Source organism: Aptenodytes patagonicus, chromosome 2 (genome assembly GCF_965638725.1).
Source record: "Aptenodytes patagonicus chromosome 2, bAptPat1.pri.cur, whole genome shotgun sequence".
Taxonomy (NCBI): Eukaryota; Metazoa; Chordata; class Aves; order Sphenisciformes; family Spheniscidae; genus Aptenodytes; species Aptenodytes patagonicus.
This window is the reverse complement of record NC_134950.1, coordinates 93,800,101-93,820,766: the sequence shown is the minus strand read 5'-3', so window position 1 is coordinate 93,820,766 and position 20,666 is coordinate 93,800,101. Positions and strand designations below refer to the sequence as shown.

General features: G+C 40.5%; 1 protein-coding gene across 1 annotated transcript in view; it reads right to left on the bottom strand.

The window, feature by feature from the left end:
• The window catches only part of PHLPP1 (PH domain and leucine rich repeat protein phosphatase 1), a 141,949-nt gene that overhangs the window by 21,343 nt on the left and 99,940 nt on the right, over positions 1-20,666 (bottom strand). Inside the window, exons 5-10 of the mRNA XM_076330418.1 lie at positions 16,976-17,122; positions 16,194-16,424; positions 13,957-14,159; positions 12,246-12,306; positions 10,249-10,344; positions 6,244-6,399 (exon numbers count right to left, since the gene is read on the bottom strand). Coding sequence (XP_076186533.1) covers positions 6,244-6,399; positions 10,249-10,344; positions 12,246-12,306; positions 13,957-14,159; positions 16,194-16,424; positions 16,976-17,122 — 894 coding nt within the window. The remainder of the gene's footprint in view (positions 1-6,243; positions 6,400-10,248; positions 10,345-12,245; positions 12,307-13,956; positions 14,160-16,193; positions 16,425-16,975; positions 17,123-20,666) is intronic.

Below are 20,666 nucleotides of genomic sequence, written 5' to 3'. Positions count from 1 at the left end.
AGGAGTGGAAATGTCCTTGAGCACTACTGTTCCCATCTCTCTTGTGCATGGACTTAAACTGATTCATGTTCCTTGAAGATATCCCACTCATATTGCTTATCAGATGGAAGCAGAATGTCAAGTATTAAAGCTCAGTCCAAAATTAATTGTTTCCCTTTCCAATTCCACCCACTCACTATACCACAAGCTCATGAAAAAAGTACAGCATCACTACAAAAACCTGAATTCGGCAGCCTGTGCTCATACTGGAGTATAATATAGTGAGGACAGCATGAATTAACAAGTACTAAAAGAGTGTTGGAGATTAAGAAAGAAACGAAGGCGCTGGCAGGGAGATGCCAGAATTCTTCAGCTTTGACAAGGTGCAAATTCTCCCCTGGGGTAATAATATAAACGTTGACCTCCGGCCGGAATAAGTCACCTTCAGTTTTATGGGGTATTAAAGTACAATCCCTTGCTGGATTTAACTTTTCCAAGAGACAAAATAAAAATAAAAAAAAAAAAAAAAAAAAAAAGGACTGTCCCAAAGAATAGGCTAAATAAAGGACATGGATCTAATTCAACAAAACAGACCTAATATGCAGTCACATGCATTCCCTATTTAAACCTAGAGGATTCTGATCTCAATTTGAACTTCCAAAAGCAGAGGAAGAAAATCTTCTACTGAAAACTGCAAAAGGTTCAAAATTTTTTAAACACCAATGCCTACCTCTAGCACACACAAAAGCTGAATACAGACAATTGTGAGAATACAGCATCTCCCCGTTCCTCACCGTTTTCTGAGGTAGCTTGGCAAACTTGGCTTGCTGGTAAGACAGCCACCACTGAAAAATGTAAGTCCTCCAAAAAGCTTAGGAATGTTCAACATTAAAAGGAGCAACACAGACAACTACATCCAATGACGATGCAGCAGCAAATCAAAGCCACCGTGCTTAGCTTGAAAGTACTGGTAAGAGTTGGAAAGAATACTGCAGCTGCAAAAAAAGAATATGCAGAGAAATCAAGATCTCCAGTTTGTCCTGTGCCCAAGATCTCTATCAGCACAGAGCAACCAAAATACAAAATTTCCTCTTCAGTCCCTTCTACAGAGACATGCCCTCAATTTCTGATCACCTAATCCTAAAATAATTTATGATTGTGGTAGCAGATGTGTGAGGAAGAATCCTGTAAGCTAGGCATGTCTGGGGGGAAGAAGAAAGAGGGGGAAAAAAATAAAAAATCAAGGCAGTTTTGCCAGCCTATGCAAAAGAGTATTTCTTCTCCTTAAAAAAAAAATAAAATAAATGAAAGGACGGAAGCATTCAAATGAATCCCCTTCCTGTTGATGGACTGCCAAAAAAAACACTTAACTGCTGCTGTCTCCTCAGCTCTTACTTTCTAACCTATCTTTAGCTGTTTAATTAACCAGGATTTCCCCAGTTTCTAATGTATCTGCTTGCAAATCCTAACCTACCAGCAAAGAAACAAATGCAGCTAAGCATTTCTGCCACAAAAGTATGTGCATCAAACACTCAAATACCTCTTCGCGTTCATTTGACACTGTTTCCTCCCTCACTTCTCCTGCATTCACAATAGAACTGAATACTTGCATCAAAAAGAAGGAGCCACAGTGGGTAGAAGTAGCAAATATCAAACAAGAGCAAGTTTAACTGGGTCACCTTCCAGAACTCCAGGAAAAAAAAAAACCAAACACCAAACCGCAAAACAAATTACATCAAATCAAAACAAACAGAAAAATCAAAACAGATAAGAACAGCTGAACAAAGCTGAAAACAAGAATTGTGCAGATGAGAGCCTAGACGGGCTCCAAATAGCTGACACTGGCTTAGCCACCACAGCTCGCCACTACCAGACACTAGAAAACAAAGCCCAAGGTTTAAGCTGTGCACATCACAGCTACACATCTTCACCACGCAACTGCTTTAAGTAGTCTGATGGCTGTTTTAAGGGTTTATACCGAAAACATTCATACTAACTGGAAAGGAAGCTTAGGCAAGAGGCAGACGCCCACCCTTCACCACTGTGTCTCAATTTTTAAACCCCCCTGACCACTGCCGCCGCTTTTCTACCATACTCCGCTAAAGCTCTTGAATGCTTGTCCATCTTATCCGAAGAGCATTTTGTAGAACTGTTTTCATGCCATTTAAACGGTAGTTTGCTGCAAGCTGGTCAAGGAAGGCAGTAAAAAGCGTGTACAAGAATCGGACAGAGCGGGAAAGTCATCACAACAGATGAAGCAGTGGATAGAAATGAAAGGCTGCAGGAATGCAGGTGCACGAAAAAAGGTTCAGGACTCAGCTTGGGAGTTTTCCCCATCAGCCATAGCACTTGCATGAATTCTCTGTTTTTGCAGCATCTGGTAATGAGAAATGAAGAGATTATCTGGCTGCCTCTGTGGCGCTCATCTTGCCAAGAAAATCCCCACCCTACAAGAGAAATCCTTGCTAACATGATCAAGATGTGCATACTTTCAGTGCAATAAACAGAACCAAGTTCTGTCTTGGTCAGAGAAATATTTCATAGGCTAGTCCTCAATTTCTCCTCAAGTAGCAATTTAAAATAGAAATTAATTAAAAAGCAGACCAACAAAATATCCCTAAATTATAGTCTTCAGCAGACAATGACACGTTTTTATTGGTTTTTGAAGGATTAAGGCAGAAAAGCGATGTTTGTTGATTCTTCTATTAAGAGAACAGAGGTTTTTCAGTATTTTTTTCCATTTTTTTGGTGAAAGTGATATCCTCTCTTCATGCACCAATGCACTGATTTCCCTCCCTTCCCCAGATGCTCTAGATGTCAAAGCCCACCACTGCTTGTGCTGAAGTTTGCCCAAAGCACTTCACACCCACTTCGTCAAATATTCAGGACTGAGAAGGAGAAAGCGTTTATAATTCACAGCATGAGACTTCATCTCCAGACAAGCTATCATCTGTCAGTTGCACAGACCTGAGTATCTTTCAAAAAAAATAAACTAATCTTTTCAAGGCTGCAGAAGGTAAGTCATTTTATGGAGAGATAAAGGTTCTGTAAGGTAAAGTGATTTGTCCAACATTACATGCTGGGTAGAGACCATGGCAGAACGCTCAGGAAACCCAGTTCTCTTGGCATGTCTGGCAGTACAGATTGTGCTTCCCAGGGAGTTCTTGGAGAAAAGAAGCATTTTACCTTTTTGAAACAAAACAAAGCAAACCCCTGAACACCTTTCCCTGGCCCAGACCCGTTTCTGTTGACACTTAGCTGCTGACAGATGCAAACATTTGAAAACAAAATAAAAAGAAAGATGTTTCCTGTAGGAAATTCCAAATTTAAAGCTTGGACATTGTACACTAATCTGCACTGCTGTTTTCCTTCAGAGTTATCACTTCTGCAGCAGTTACAGGAACACCAGCATGGACAAGCCATTTGCAAGCCAAGTCATCTAAAACAGTAACGGCATAGGGAATAAGGGGGAAAACCCCACCCAAGCCAACTGCTTCTATTATCATCACAAACGAGGGAGCCTGCAGTGGTGATGAGATGCCAGAATGGGTAAGCTCTGTTCATCTCCTGCGAGGGTACCTGACTTTGTCAATACCCCTAGAAGACTTTGAAAACACATGCCCTGTACTGCTTGAAAGCTGCAAAACATCGAAGCTGCAGAGAGGAAAAATCCCCAAGTCTCAATCAGCCATTTAATACTGTTACTCAATACATTTTTCAATTCTACCTCTTTTCAGCACACATGTAGCAACTTCTGGAAATCTACCCCCAATTCTGGTTTTAGCCTGTACTTGTTCATTTTGGCATCACAAAAAAATAATGAAAAGCCATCTACAGTTTTGTAGCTCAGTTTAAAAAGATGAGTTGCAGTACAAAAAAGATTTATTCAGCTTCTCTCTCACTGCCAAAATTGCACTAATCTACATCCTAGACCTACAACCTGTTTTTAATACAAATTTTACAAAATTATTTATCTCTCTGCTTTCAAAGATCCCGGTAGCTTTCTGAAACTTACTTAAAGGTTTCTTTCCTTTCCAAGTTAACAGATAGGAATTTCAACTTGGGACCTGTAAATAGGATTTTTTTATTGACCTAATCTTGCAACTTCCTGTAAAAAAGCTTTTTACAAGGTTTCATTTCTGAAGTTCATACAATCTCTAATGTACAATAGTTTGAAAAGTCATCCACAAGACAATTACAGCTGCTGATGTGAAACATCCTTGCCACATGAACGGGCTGTGTATTTCACCACTTTTAAACAGAAATGTGCCAAATAATTGCAATTAGTACAGTAGCAACATTGCTAAGTTTCAATGCTTTGACTGCACTTTTATGTAAAGTCTCAATTGAAACAGTAAATTAACATCAGAATAACTTTGCTGATAATCAATTTGTTCCAAAGGTGGTATCCTACACAGGCTTGGATGTGGACAGGTATGCAATAGTGCTGTTCAAAATAAAATAAAATAGTACAAAAATTATTTCAAGGGTTCTTTAAAGCAAATCAAGGCTGAAATGAATCACGCACTGGTTCCCAGAACCAAAAACCCATCCTAGTAAAGTTCACCTTTTGAAAGATAATTTTCAACCTAAATGATAAATTCCTCAGAACATTACTGTTCAAGAGTAAGTCAAGTTAAGAGTTTATTTAGAAATCATCTCAACTGCAAACCTAATTCACCAACTCCCAACACTGTGAATCCCAGGAAATTTAACCAGAGGTTCATGACAGAATGAACAACAGTATACAAGTAGGAGTTTTGCAATGCTTTTAATTGGGTGAGGAGCTGTGACAGTGAGATCACCACTCTTCTTGCTTCTCCACTGCTCAAGAAACCCAGGAGCTACACATTCCTTTTGTCACAGTTAGGATCAGAAAAAAACCCCACAGCACACAATCTCGCTGTCTGTTAAATTACGCATGGGTTGAACACTCAGAAATCCCATGACTATTTGTGGAAGTGCAGAGGTACAAGGAACACTGACACCACGCAGGGCAAGCCCATCCACCATCCCCAGACTATGCTACCAACCTCCCGTATTTCAATCACAGCCACCTTACCGGGTATGTTCATACCCAGGAAAAAAGATTATGAAGACTCTGAGACTAAAGAAACAGCAGCATAAAAATAAGAATCCAGAAAGCAGATCAAGTAGTGACACCAGCTAAATTAGTGACAAACATAGAATCATAGAATTGTTTAGGTTGGAAAAGACCTTTAAGATCATTGAGTCCAACCGTTAACCTAACACTGCCAAGTCCACCACTAAACCATGTCCCTAAGCGCCACATCTACACATCTTTTAAATACCTCCAGGGATGGTGACCCAACCACTTCCCTGGGCAGCCTCTTCCAATGCTTGACAACCCTTTCGGTGAAGAAATTTTCCCTCATGTCCAATCTAAACCTCCCCTGGTGCAACTTGAGGCCATGTCCTCTCGTCCTATTGCTTGTTACTTGGGAGAAGAGACCAACGCCCACCTCACTACAACCTCCTCTCAGGTAGCTGTAGAGAGCGGTAAGGCCCCCCCCCCGAGCCTCCTTTTCTCCAGGCTAAACAACCCCAGTTCCCTCAGCCACTCCTCGTAAGACTTGTGCTCTAGACCCTTCACCAGCTTCGCTGTCCTTCTCTGGACACGCTCCAGCACCTCAACGTCCTTCTTGTAGTGAGGGGTCCAAAACTGAACACAGTATTCGAGGTGCGGCCTCACCAGTGCTGAGTACAGGGGGACCTTCCCTAGTCCTGCTGGCCACATTATTTCTGATACAAGCCAGGAAACATTTGAAAGGCATAAAAAATTCACAAAGCAAGGACAGGGGAATAACTGAGTTATTCTGACAGCCTTATGCACAGATTTTGTTTTGTTTGACAGGTATAAATAAGTTCTAGCCTCTGACTGAAGGGGAAAAAAAAGCTTTCACACTCCATCAAACAAGCCTAAGAAATATGTATTTAAAGAAACTGCCACTAATCCATCTCAGTGTATGTAGCAGAAAATAGCATGTGCTTCACTTTACAGCTAGATTTCAAGAAGTAGGTGTTCAGCAGGAGCTTGGTGGGGAAAAAGAAGCAACCTTATAAGGCAACAAAACCAGACTAAAAAGAATGCATTTTGGTGAGTTGGGCAGACATCTGTTCTTACCACACAAGGCTTGGCAACTTTCAAATTAGGGGAACCTCAGATTACCCTTTCAGCTAGGAAGTAACACACAAAGCAAGGTTCCTCACACGCAAGTCGAGATCAAATTTCTTTATACTTACCTGTCTGCTTTCAAAAGCAGGTTAGATGGCAGTTCAAGGAGCTGGTTGTGTTGCACATCCAGGACCTCCACTTGCGTTCGTTCAAACCGATCTGGTAGCCTTCCCAACATGTTATGTCCTGCCAGCAGCTTACGCAAGCTACTACTGTAAAACAACCTTAGAGAAATAAAAAACACCAAAAATGAGAAAAATCTAAACCAAAAGAGTTGCTTTGAGAATTTGGGTGTAATATCACAGTTCATTACAAGAAAGTGATTCAGCCAACTGATTAGCAGACATGGTATTAATTACGCACAGATCCAAGAATGTCTTCCCACTCTCCACCAACTTCTTAAAAAGGTTGTTCAGATACAGGGAAGGAGGTTTAAGGATGATTCAGGAGTGAAAGTAGTGAGAAAGGGTTATCTTATTGCACTGTATAAAACATGAATATAGAAGCACGACAGTGAAGGAGGTAATTGCTAACAATGGCTGCAGAAAACTGCACTTGTGGGATCCCCCTAGCTAATGGAAGAACTTCAGGAGTGTGGGTGAAATCACCAGTCACCCCACAAGCTTCATAGTGCTCTATTCATCATGTGCTGACTCATAATCCAATGCAATTCCCCACCCCCCCATTTTCCTTTTCTGTTAATACCAGACTAACATAAAGCCTCCTTTCCAGTTCTACAGCGAATGAAATTTATCTAATCGGCTTTACTTTCTTGAGCTTTTACAAGCGATAGATGACCTGGAGTCCCATCACCCTGCTCCATTTTGGGGGGGGCTGGGAGAGAAGGGGAGGGGGAGAAGAGGGCAACGTAAAGAGACAAGAACAAACAGCTGTTTTGATTAAATAGTAAAGCTAAAATTTGCAGGATAAATAACGTAATAAGGAGTTTAAAATCTGCACCTAAAGACCTCAAAAATGGAGCAACTCTTGATTTTGAACGGCAACCACTTTCAGCAAATTAAGAAAAAAAGATTATTCTTCATCTGCCACCTGTCTTACATTCCCACTACTGTACTGTTTAATCTGGCAGGCCTGTGCATCATGCTGACCTGTTTCAATCAAAAACTCTTAAATTACTCAGCATTAAAGCAAAAATCTTCCCTCTGTTACAATGACCCAAATACACATAAAAAGCCTCCCCCCGCCCCCCTTCCCTACAATACATCAGGTCATCGGATTATTGTGCCAAAATAATCAATGAAGTATGCTGAGTATTTTCCCCTTGACAGATACAGTCATACTCCGTATCTGTGCGCCAGCGTTAACAGTTATCTCAGTTGGCTGGATCGTCTGCGTTATGACCATGGATACAAGTCAACAGCCAGCTGTATTATTCCAGAAGGCTCAACACAGGGTGAAGAGACTTATCATACAGTGATAAGCATATCTATTACGTTTTCATCATTTAACCATTTTTGTTTCACTCCACTTTTACTTGAAAATCTCTCTCAGTTACGGATTTGCCTTTCTATTCTATTTCCTTTCCTAATCAAGATTGGCCAGTATCATCAACACCAAACATTACAGGAAAAAGCAAAATTGGTTACCAACGTCTCCAAAAAAATTTATCGCTTTGGGGTTTTTTTTGGATGGGTAGGAGCAGTGCCATTTTAAAATAAAAAAAGTTCAAATCATGGCAAAAACCTTAGCAATTACCTTTTCCATGAAAATACGTTTTATAAATAATTTAGAAGAACTGAGTAAGTCTTTGGGATTTTGTTTGTTCTCTCTTATTTTCCAAGTTACACAAGCACCAAAGGAACTGGGCTGCCTGAAGAGCGATTGAACCACCAGCATATAACTAAGCAAGCTCCTGATGAGCCTGGGACACCTAGTTCTCAAGCTGGGTGGGGAACCAGGATGCTGGGACTGCTCTTCCCTATGGGCAGCTTTCCCACTTGCCCAACTCCCACTGGAAGTTTTGATGGGATCAAAAAGTTCTAAGGACAAGCACGCTGCTCAGCATCTTCTGAGAACACATCGTTTGGTAAAAGCATTCAACCAATTCCTTTAGTAAGCAACTGTTCAAGAGAACACAATGTTGAATACAAACAGATCTTTTAAAAAAAACAGACAAAAAAGAACAAAAATACAGACAGACATCTTGTTCACTGGTGGCAGCAAGGACATTTTGGCAACTCTTAATAGAAACATTTCCATTTTCTTTGGGGAATCTTTGGCAACGTCAGTTTTAGGAAAATGAATTTGTCCTGCATAGCTAAGACTAAGTACCCTTTTTGTTATTTTTCAGTACTTTTAAAGCAGAAATGGCTGCATTACAGCCCAGCGTACCTTGTTCCTATTTTCTTTAATTGAGACAAACATCAGTACACAGCCCTCTATCTCAACTGATTCAACTCTTTGTCTTCAAGGATTGTTTTTCTGTTTCAAGAGGCGAATGCCCATAGCACCAACTGTAGTTTGCTTAGATTAGGTGCAACCTTCAGGATTCCAAGAAACTGCTGGTCAGCCAAGGCTTGAACATTTGTGGTTAGAGTTGCAAGCATCCTCCTAGAGAGTCCTGCTCACTCACTTCACAGGTTTTCAGAGTGCTATTCTATGTAGAAGGAAAAGCACACAGCAGTGCACATGAACGCACTTACTGGGCACTAGTATTTACCTGATACTTAACAGTAGGTCTATACGCCTGATCCATTTGCATTTGAATCCAGACTCAAATTTCCCTAAAGTTTAACAGAGGTTCAAAGCCTGTGTTTTGATCTGGGCCTTAAAGCTGAGCTGACTTATTAGGAGCTAAGCTATCTAGACACATACTACAAAGAAGAGCTTTCAAAGATAAGCTGTTTCCTGGGGTTAATGATAAGATGGGAGGAGAGACAAGTGGGATGTTGACTGTACCTAATTTCAGCTAATCATTAATCTCTCAAAGATATCCGGTATGCCTTGATACTCCTTGCTGTTATGAAGTGCAAATGAAAGGCAAATGCACTTTTGCTCCCCCCACCTTCTGAGTAGGCGCAGTTTCACTTTGTGTGAAAAAACAGAGCGATTAATAGTCTGCATGTTAGCCCATTAGTTTGCTTGGTAAATCTCCTCACACCCTTTTCTGCCCACATTTCTGAAATCTATTCTCTTTCCATTTATGACACTAAAACTGCCAGTTTACACCATATGGCACATTCATCTGACCCAGACAAAACTATCCTTTTTGGTTTCTGATGCTCTTCTGTGCTGTACAGCTCTGTAAGGACAGTATTTAATAGCTCATCATATACTAGCTGTCTACAATCTTCAATGGCTCTGCACATCCCCACGCAATTTCACCCTTTGCGCCCAGTATGTTCTCCCTTTCACAACATCTCTTTTAAAGCGTACAGAGCAGCCAAGAATTACAGCTCTCTTCCAGTGAAGTCAGGGACTCAAAAATTCTCAATACCAGCACCTGACCAGGATACTCACTTGGAACAGGTCTCTCTAGAAAAAACTAATCAGAACCATTTATTATTTAAACTCAACTCCTATTTTCCTTCCTGTTCACTTGCTTTCCTATCATTTGTATTTATCAATTTTAAGTTTAGGCTCCCGGAAAAGAGATCATCTTTGTAGCAAAGGCAATTGCTCTAGTTGCTTGATGAGGCTTAACCTTCTCCTCTCAGCCCTTTTTCACTCAAACAGGGCTGTGAACAGGAGTCTCTAGGCACCACTGAAACTATGTTACGAGTTCTGGATCTCTAAACTGTCATGCAAAGTTATGGCTGTAAATATTTAATATTCAGTATTAAAAATGAAGGGCTTTCCTGCCTGAACAGCCACATGAACAGCTTCAAAACTTCCACCTGGAGTTCAAAGGCATTGCTTTCTCTGCATGAAAGTAAAAGAAGAAAGGCTGGGTGGAAGCTTGAGGCATGACGACACCCCACAAGGTAAAAATAAAATCAAACAAAAGATAAAACGGGCCTGACAGTCACTGGAACAAGCTAAACACTGAATCAGCAATTATTTCTGAATTGCTTATCCTGTTCCACATTGTGCAACTGGTCTGCAAGACTCACCGGGCAGGCAGCTCACGTATCTGATTGTGGCCAACATCCAACACTTCCAGTTTCCTGCTGTCACATACCCACTCAGGCAGGTTTTCCAAGTGATTTCTATGAATAAACAACACAAAGAGGTATAACTAAACGATAATCGAGATGTAAGACTATTAAGAATACAGCCTCAAGAGAGATACAGATACCTGCAGGACATAAATCTTCTACATGATAAGTTTACTATGAGATTGTATCACCCCTCCTTCTCTAAGGGCACTACCAGTGCAGTAAGGTCCGGAGTGAGGGGGCAAGAAAGCTAACAGCATTATTATCTCTCTAGATGTGCAGCCACTAAGAAAATGGAAAAAGCTGCTTCCAAATTATCGGGGAAGAAAAGTATTAAGAATATCAGAATATCGAGGATGAAGAAGTCTCTCCATGGAGAAGAAAATTTGTGAGATATTCCTCAGAAAATATTCACGCCCTACACAGTTGAAACACACCTCTTCAGTCCCTCATAAATTCAATCCTGAAATCCACTCTACCACTCTTCAGCTATCTCACTGAATAGAGCAAAATCTTTTTTTGTGTATCTTTAAAGTCAAGCATTTTTGCTTTTCTTGCATTTGTCTTCACAGAAACTAACCCTTCTAAAAATTCAGTTCTTCAAGGTAAGTTTTTCCAAATATTGCACTGAAAACATGCAGCTAGGCACAGTGGGGCACCCATGTATCCTGCCTTAAAGACAAAAATTAGCAGCACAAAATACACGGAGGAGATTGTGTGCATGTGCATTCACATAATCACTACTTCAGTTAGCATACACAGATGCAAAACTGGGCATCAAATAATATTCAGGCACTCACAGACTTGAAGTTCAGGAATAGGACCCTTACACAGCATGAACATAAATCAATGTTCATGCGCGTTCATGTACTTGTATCCTATAGTTCATTCATACAATAGCCTTTAACCAAAATATGTGATAGCAAACCAACCTCCCTTATCCTCAGATAGCTTCCTTTTCAATCTCAAACAGATTTCCCAAATTCCAAGCAAGCCAAGAAGCTAAAGACACCCTACCCATTTAGTTACAATGCCATTGCTGAACTGCGGCACAAAAAGGGTTTTGTGATAAAAATCATGCATTCTGCACCAATTTCATTTACAGCTAAACGGAGAACACAGCTTTACAAAGAATGCTTTTCAGGAAATCACACTTATTTAGCCACACCTGTGTGTTACATTCAGGTGCACAATGGGAGTAACTCATGGTTGATGAAACTTTGAAGTTGATGGCCACTCACCCAGGTTAACTCACTAATTGTTACAATCACCCTCAACAACTTAAGAGTGCTTTAAGCAGGCTTTTTAATGAATGAGATTATCACTTCAACATGCAGATGAGTAATTCATTAATACACATGTATAAAATGTTTTCCAGATTCAGACCTTAAATTGTAAAACAAAATAAAACAACTCCTTTTCCACTTCTTTCCTTATCCCACCTCCTTTGTTAAGGTGAGATTTACGGATGCATTCAAATGGCAACTGCAGACATCCCTGCAGCAGCCAGGGCTGCGGAGAACAACAAAGAGCTGCAGGAGCTGCCGTACTGATGAGTAAACTACCAAGTCATCACCTACACTGGGCTTGTGACACAGACATATCCAGAAAGGAACTTCTGTACATGTCTCATATTGGTGCACGTTTGAATCATCGTGTTGTATCTGTATAAGATAGGAAATCTTTAAATCAGGGAAACTCTTTTCCTTTAACTATAAAGGCACATTTTGCTTTTAGCACTGAAAAAAATAAAAAGGTAAATCCACAAAAAGGAAGCAGGGAAGAACTGGCCAGTAGAAAAAAGCCCATCCTCTAACTCTGAAAATCAGTCTTCTCATATCTCAAGGTCCAATTCCTGCCCCCACTCCCTCCCAGTAAAATACCAGTGAATGTCATTTTTCCATAAGCCTCACTGACGTATATTTTACAGGCCCAAGAAAAAACATACTTACCTAGAAATATCCATATAAGCCAGGCAATTAGGAACTGGATACACATCAAGGTGAACAAGTTCTAGGGGGAAAAATAAATAAAAACAGAAGTGGTGATAAAGATTTGCACTTAAATGGCTGTTCCATAAGAGTGACTTTAAGCAGCCAACCCCGAGACATTTCAGAACAAGTCAGTAACCTGAACACCTTCAGAGGATCTGAACCTTTGTAAACTGAGTTTTGTTTCTTTATTATGTCTGAGTATGTTTGCTGTATTACGTTGTACTTGCTATGACAGACACTGCAAAACTGATCAGAGAGGAGAAACTGGAGGATTTTAAAAGTTTCATGGCAAATTCTCATTTTTCCATTTTTGTCCCAGAGCTGTAACTTCACCTCCGCAACCCTCTGCCCAGAATAGTCAGTCACAAACCTGCTCTACTTTTTTTTTACTGGTCACTAATGGTACAGGCACGGAAGGGAGACTCCCCACTATGGAACAGCAAGTTCCATGCAACAGAATACACCAGAGTCCTCCATGCCATGGCAAGATCCAGAGAATTTTTCAACACATTACATGAGTCTTTGCATCCCTGTGGAGTTGCTGGTTCAGGCAGCCTTACAGACCTTTTGTAGCATCTCAACTACTGCTAGTAATGTTATATTTTGATTGCTTCAATAATATTTCACATTCTAAGGTTTTTAGGTAGCTAGTGCTTAGCATTAAGGTTGAAGCAAAACCAGCAGACATTTATTTAAGTGTACAGAAAATTCACTAAAGTGAAAATGTAACAAGCATCACAGTTCCTTTGGAAGGTGAGACTAAAACAAGGTGGCTGAGGGTGCAAAGAGAGAATAGCCAGGAGGAACAGCAAGACCAAACAGGCAATTGATTGCAAGATAGGGGTTGACTTGGGTTCTCAGCTCACATTGCACAGCACATGCTCAGATTGTTAACTTTTCTCAGCTACAAGGATCCTGGCATGAATACTTAATGAAGGCACAGGCTTGGATATCATTAAGATGACAGCCTTTTAAAGGTAGTGCAGACTGTTCAGAAAATTCACAGCTCTTTGAGCTTGCATTTTGTTTATTCCATACCAAACTACTCCAACCAATAAAAATGGTGGTGCAAACTGAGTATTTTAAGTAATAGCAGCTTCCAGAGACAGATCAAACAAATCCTATTCATGGAACACAGGAGTTATTCAACTGGAAAATGCTGCATTATTTTTATCATTGAATACAAATGAAGTTACGCATTACAGATTTTGGAGCTTTCTGGCCAGAGTAAGCAGCTAGAGGTAATAGCAAAAATATATATTGTTTTAGTTTGTCTCACAAACGGCCACTTGTTCAAACTTTCTCAACTCTGGGGAAAAGCAATAAATTTCCTATTTGCCTTGGTAAAGCAACACATTAATACAACCCAAAAAACTGACAACCTCAAGAGCCCTCCTTGTTGACATAGAGAGGAATTTCAGCCCAAATTTTAAGATTTTCACAGTCTTGAAACCTCCAAATCAGTAGCTCGGTGTTATTTGGAAGTCACTTCTAAGCTCAGAATTGGCAGTAGCATGACACGGCACATGCGAAACCCTTTTATCCAAGGATCATGTCAAGAGCCTCCTGATTACATGCCCTGCACTCCATAAGCATCCCACAGAGAACCAGGTACGAAAACCAGAAGTCGGATGACAATACCACACAGCTGCCCTGAAAACACACTTACCATTTGAGGAAGCGTACAGCGCTTTGAGAAAATATCCACTGATTTTGAGGGTTACCAGTTGATTCCGTTCACAGTGTAACACTTCGACATTGTTGAAAACTGTTGCATCCAGCTCCCCAAGTTTGTTGTCTCTAAGATCCAGTTGGGTCACATGATGCAGAAAATCTATTTCATCAGCCTCCAATCTCCTAATTGAATTCAATCTTGCAGACAAAAAAGGAGATTGAGTGTAGTTACGTGGCAGGCTCCTGCTGACAAACCAATGCCCACTCTACAATCAGTTGTGCTGGATTAAACTAGCATGCCTCCAGGTTCTGATCAAGGTTGATTTTAAATATTTTCCCCTTTGTTATGGTATTTTAAACGCAGGATGGATCAGCTCTGTTGTTTTATCCATCATGACAAAGGAATGATGACACCAAGTTCCTTTCTAAACTGCTTTGAAAACTACTGATAAAAAGCCCTGCAAGAATGTAAGTATTACTGCTATTGTATCTATAAAAATAAAAGATGATTTGGCTGTTATTTGTGACCGATAGTTTCAAAAAGAACAAAACCTCTATAGTTTCTGCTGGCCTGTCACGAGCATCTGCTGGAGAAGCCTGGCAGATACGAGTAACCTGCAGATACTGGAGTCTCTTGCCTTGTTGAAAGGCCAAATTGAGATTTATGAATTCCCATATTTGCCTCTTGCTTTGCCATGTTTCACAGCAAGCAAATTCAGAGGCCTGAAAATGGGTGTTGAAAGAAAACAAAGCAGAAACCCAAGATGGGTGGGTGTGTCAGAAAGAGAACAGGTTTTATCACATCTTCACTGCAGTGCATTGACACTGCCAATACTCAGCAACTTCCCCAGAAGTTACAACTGAAATAAGATTACCTATAACCCAGCAATGTTTGAGATGGCAGAGCACTCCAAAGAGTTCAGTTTCAAATTCTCAGCTCTGACCAGAACACTAAAATCGATATAGTGATTTCTGTTGGCCCACTGAGCCTCCCAAGCGAGGATGAGGGCACATACCTGCAGTTCTGTTGTTACTCTTGCTTTCACAGAGTTGCCCTCTGTGTAACAGTTGCGTTTTCAGAATAGCTACATCATCCAATTAAAAGAAAATGGGTAATATGCCCCCTCCAGTACCACAGCCTACTTTTTCTGTTTTCCGTTCCCAAGCAGTGCTTCCTTCTGATTTTACTGAAGCAAAGCACTTCACTGTGCAGCAAGTGCAGTTTACAAATGCATTCGACATTTACTATTCCAGGCAGCGTTACGAAGAACCACTGTTCGCTGCTTGGTGCGGAAAGGATGCGGCAGACAATGAGAGGGCTGGAACTGCACTGCTGGAACTCATGGCCAGCTCAGCCACAGCATCCCTACACTAAGGCCAGTTTATTTATTTGCTTTTAACATACATACAAACACAGAGACATATTTTAACCCCACCATATACACTTCAGAATTCATCCATCTATTTTAGCTAGTTTTTTAACTTCTGCTGGCCCTTCCTTGATTGCAAAGTCTGACAGCTACACAGCAGTACGGTACAGCACAGTACAAACGAGCTAAGTTTTAGCTTGAAGAGCTTAATTTAACTAAATGGTTCTAAAATTCATTGTTATTTGGACCTCATGGTCCAGGCTCTGAACTGAGCATTGCTCAGCTGATTGCAGAAGCTGGCTTCCCCAAAGACCGTAAGAATAAAGAACCACCTCATACCAGAGCCATTTGTAATAAGGATCTGTTTAGACTCTGCTGAGAGCATCAATAAAATAATGTTACTCATGGTGGACTAGGCTTTTTAACATACCAAGAAATATTAAAATATCCATTTTTGTCCTCTCACCTTCACTGCCCTTTTCTTCATCTCACACATCTGTTAACATTTCAGACAGAAGCTTTTTGAGTCAGGGACTATCATTTGTATTATATTAACACTGCCCCAACTAGAACTGCAGAAGTCACTACTGTCCCAGGCACTGTTTTGTTCTGGTTTTTGGTATAAATATTAATTTCCCCAACCCGTTTTCCTAACTATTGATCCCCCTAAATGCTACCTCTTCCTCAAAGAAGGGTGCTAAGTCACGGCAAGTGCTGTGAGTTACGTAACACTGCCAGAAACATGGTTCAATGGACTAACACAACAGACTCATACCCAGGGGCTATTCTGACAGCCAAAGAGAAACCATTTCAATACCAATAATTTAGACCCACTTATTTTTCCCCTTTTTCAAATACGTACCTTAGATCCACATGTTTAATGTGAGGCATCCTTTTTAATGCCTGTAGGTTCAGGGTATCCATGCAGTTTCCTGACATACAGAGCTTATCCATGGCGGTCAGCTTCTCCAGCACCCCTGGAATGTCAGTGAACTCGTTGAAGGACAGACTCACGTAGCTGAGCTGATGCATATGCTCCAGTTCATCAGGAAGGGACTGGAGAAAGTTGCCATCCAGCAAAAATGTCTGCAAGCTATTAAAGGCAGGGGAGGGGAAGGGAGAGTGAAGAAAGTGAGTGACCTATTAAATTACATTTCCTTCCTATAAACACACAAATCTGCTGCAGTTACAGTGAAATAAAATATAGAAAAGGGCAGAAGAAAGAAAAATGTTAAGGAATAATGCTTTAACATCTGCTACAGAAGGTATCAACCAAATAATTAAAAGCCTTGCAACTATGAAATGCAGGCTGTGCTAGGCAGTTGTATCGTATCTTCAAACATCTCCAGAACCGCAACTTGTATGATGGCTGAAGTACATAAGCAAGGCGGTTTAAAGATCATCTTCACCATGAAGGTGACCCTTGTGTCAAATACTGGGGACTGGAAGAGCTTCGAGACACAAAGGGTGCTTCCCCTCCACCCGCAGCTCACAACTGTTTCCATGCAGATCTACAAACCAGTCTCCTCTGACAAAACCCAGTAGGTTTAAACTGTTTCTCATAGCAAGATTATGTACAGTCATGAAACTGCCTGTTGTCTATATTATCAGTCTGTGTACACTAAGTTTTACGAAAATACTTGCTTGTGCATCTCGCCTACAACTGCTGGAACACTTTTGAGGGCATTGCAGGACACGTTGAGTTCAGTCAGGGTTGGAATACTGCAGACTGCCAGTGGGAAGTCTCCTAAATTATTATTGGAAAGGTTAAGGCTCTTCAACTTGGTGAATCTACAATGAGATAAGAAAAAATAAAAAAAAAGGGAGACATAAGCCACACCAAATTGCCTTGCATTAATTAATACAAGGTAAGTTTGGTTATGTAAATGCAAGTCACATGCATTTTTAGTTTATGTACTCAGAACAACCAGGGAAACTACTAGACACTCAAGTTCAACACCACTTGCAAGAATTCACTCATGTTAAGCTGGCACAGAGAAACAGGCCCTCCTGAACAACACGCTAAATATATTTTTGTATGAGCGTAACAAAGAACAAACCCCTTGCCATCCTTATGATATATGTTGTTTATTCTGTGGCATCGCATCCTGTACTACAGCATTGCTATTTTTCTGAACACATTTCTTGTCAGTAAGACTACCCTAGTGACACTGGTTACAAGGCGCAGGAAATTCTCAGCCTATTTGAACACTACATTTTTGTGGTGCAGCTCAGCTCCATTCATGTGAGTAGATACTGCCTTTCAGCCAAAAATTCTCATTAGAATAGGCTGGTTTGAATACAGCTGGGAAATCTGCTGAATTAAAGCAGAATTTAGCAAGACTTCTGTAGTGACAGAGGTAAATTCTTACACTCTTGATTAAGTACAATGTCAAAGCTTGCATAGATTTCAAAGTTTTGCCCTTGACGTTTCACAGAACTCTTAAAAGCCCCTTGGTTTATCACATCAGCCAACGAAGCAACCTGCATGTGCTTGCCTTATTAAAGACGACCGAGACTGAACAAAAAACCCAAGAAGGGGACAATCCAATTAGCCAGCCTGCATGTTCAGCAACATTATTACGGTTGCCTAACAACCACTGGGAGGTATGCCTAAAGGCAAGTAAAAGGATGAATGAAAAGATCTGTGTCAGATTCCGATAGATGGGAGGAAGTTTCTTTTCTGGCATGGTTTACGCCAGGATATTTTATTTGGACTTCGTTTTCCCTTCGTTAAGGCTCAAGTCCTTTATTTGTGCGAACAGGCTTTTATATAACATGGCGATGGAAGCAAAACTGCACCTATGAACGCTGCTGTTCCACGTGAAAGTAATCTCCAACAGCATGTACCAGTGCATCCACAGCCTCCGCATCGGCCCAGCACATTCTTATCTCAAAGCACTTTGTCCTCCCCCAACCAGAAAACACAGACAGAACACACATCAAAAAAAAGTTTAAAAAATTAAAAAGTTTTAATGGCAAAAAACTCTTAGAAATCCTCACCAGCTGAGGATGGTGGCACGCACCTTTAGTATTGCCTAAATCAAACTAATGCCACTGACTAAAACTCAACATGAAAATGTAAGTAGTGCCTTCAAATCGTATTTCGATGGGGGTTGTAAGTGAAGTGTGGATTTTACCCCAAAAGACAGGCTATAAATACATTTAAAGTTTACAAATACACTTAACATTTACAACGGCTTGCAGGAAGCAAGGGAATACCGTGCTTTCTATTGGTATTTTGGCGCAAAGATGGCAGAAGAAAAAAAAAAAAATGGGAAAATCATGGCCAGAGTTACCACAGATTTTGAACACCCTGTGCCATGCTGGAGGCAGAAGTAGTTTGGAACAGAGTTAGATGGAGACTAAATGAAATCCTGCAATCAAATTACTGCTGCAGGGAAAAAAATGCTACTGTGCAGAAACAGTGACTAATGTATCTCTAAAGGGAGAACTGTAAAATAAAAAGGAGGCTAGGGTAAGCTAGCTGATGTTAATGAGGGCTGCTAGCCAGAAAAAAAATGCACATTTTAAACACTATGCCTTCCTATTCCTCTATTTTGAGAGAAAGGGCTTAAAAATCTTAAACCTAGAACCGAAACCCACAATCCTGCATTTATCTTGAAGATAACTGTAGATTTAGGCCACAGATATACTGCCTTGAAATTTGGGGTGATTCTGTGGTGGAACAGCTGTCCCATATCTTCCTCAAAGTCAACTGCAAATACAAACAAGAGTGCTCTAAGTAGCAGACTCCGGGGCCTTTAGAAACTACATTTTTTTTTCAGTATTTAGGTAAGTGCAAAAATAGTAGCGAAGACAGGAAGATTAAGTCAAAATAACTAAGCTGCTGAAGAAACATCAAAATGCAACCATTCCAATTTTCAAGTCAACCATGAAAAAAGAATTAAGTCATTTATGAATCAACAGCGAGGCTACAGCCTTTACCTGTGCCGCTCTGAAGTCTCAGAAGAACAGTTTAGTGGGCAAAAGCCCTGAGGCAAGTGAAAACTACAATCTACTAGAAGACCCCACATACAATCTTGAGATAAAATTACAGAAGATCAAGCTCATACACAGAGGAAAGAGGACTGGGACAGGGGTGGTGAAGGAAGCTAAGAAATACATTAACTAACTCCAATGCAGTGTTCAGCTTCAAAGTTTTCTGCACACATTCTTGTGTATGATTGTCCTAGGTCAAAGGAGGGGGGGAAATCAACCCCCTCCCAAATGTATCCGGATTACATCTCTACTACCCTAATGTATGCTTTAATGTGTGTTTATTAAGGGTCTTCTGTGAGTAATCTAATTACTAAGGACACGAACTGAACTGGTTATCAGGTCTATATAATATGTAAGGGAGGATGAGTAGTACATCCAGTATTGGATATACTCATACAGAAGCTGAAAATGCACATCTAAGTGTATGTCAAATAATCCACAAAGGAGAGTTCATTCTCAAATCACATTTAAAGAAAAGCTGAAAGACAGACACCATAAGCTTAGTTAAAGGTAACAGATTAATTTAAGACAACTGGCAGGAAAAAGATATTTTCTCTTCCTTTGTAAACATGTTCGTTTACAAAATGCTGAAGTCGCATTCCTCCTCACGGAGCACTGTCACATACAGAACATTACTAAGCCAAACATTTGCTCAAATTTAAGATCTAAGTCTACCTCTCATCTATCCCACTATCCACATCGCAAATGGGTTGGTGCACTTCCATTACGGAGCACTGTCATGCTGCACATTTAAAATGCTAAATTGTTTATAGTGCTTCTTATATGTAGATAGATTTACAGTCAGTAGCATCAGTAGCACTTGTAGCATCAATATAAATAAGGTAGGAGAGAAGTATTCTACAGACTCAAGTTTTCTGTTGCTGCTGAGTTTTCACAGTGTCAGGCTTTAAATAGATGTTACAGAGCAACATCTTTGCTGTTTTCTCACACCCAAATCTTTACTCCTACCAGAAGCAGGGGCGCACATCGATGCTGCCCTTATGGCATTGCTGGAAAGAAGAAAAGGCAATGTTTTTCCTTCCTCTTCTCCCTCCTTCCCTGGTTCCAGACTTTGCTATCTGTTAAAAAAAAGTCAACCTGAAGAACAGCATCTCTCAACATGCTACGTTCGGTTAGCTTACTAAGCTTTCTATCATAATGACCAATATATAAACACTCACTTCTCTGACCAAAAATAGTCCTACTTTAAGCTAGAGCAAAATGTTGACATGTCAACCCTTGAGTTTAAACGTGCAATATGACTGAACACTAATTGCCATAATTGAGCCAAAAAATGCCCACTTACTTAATCCTGAAGCTGCCACTTCAGGAG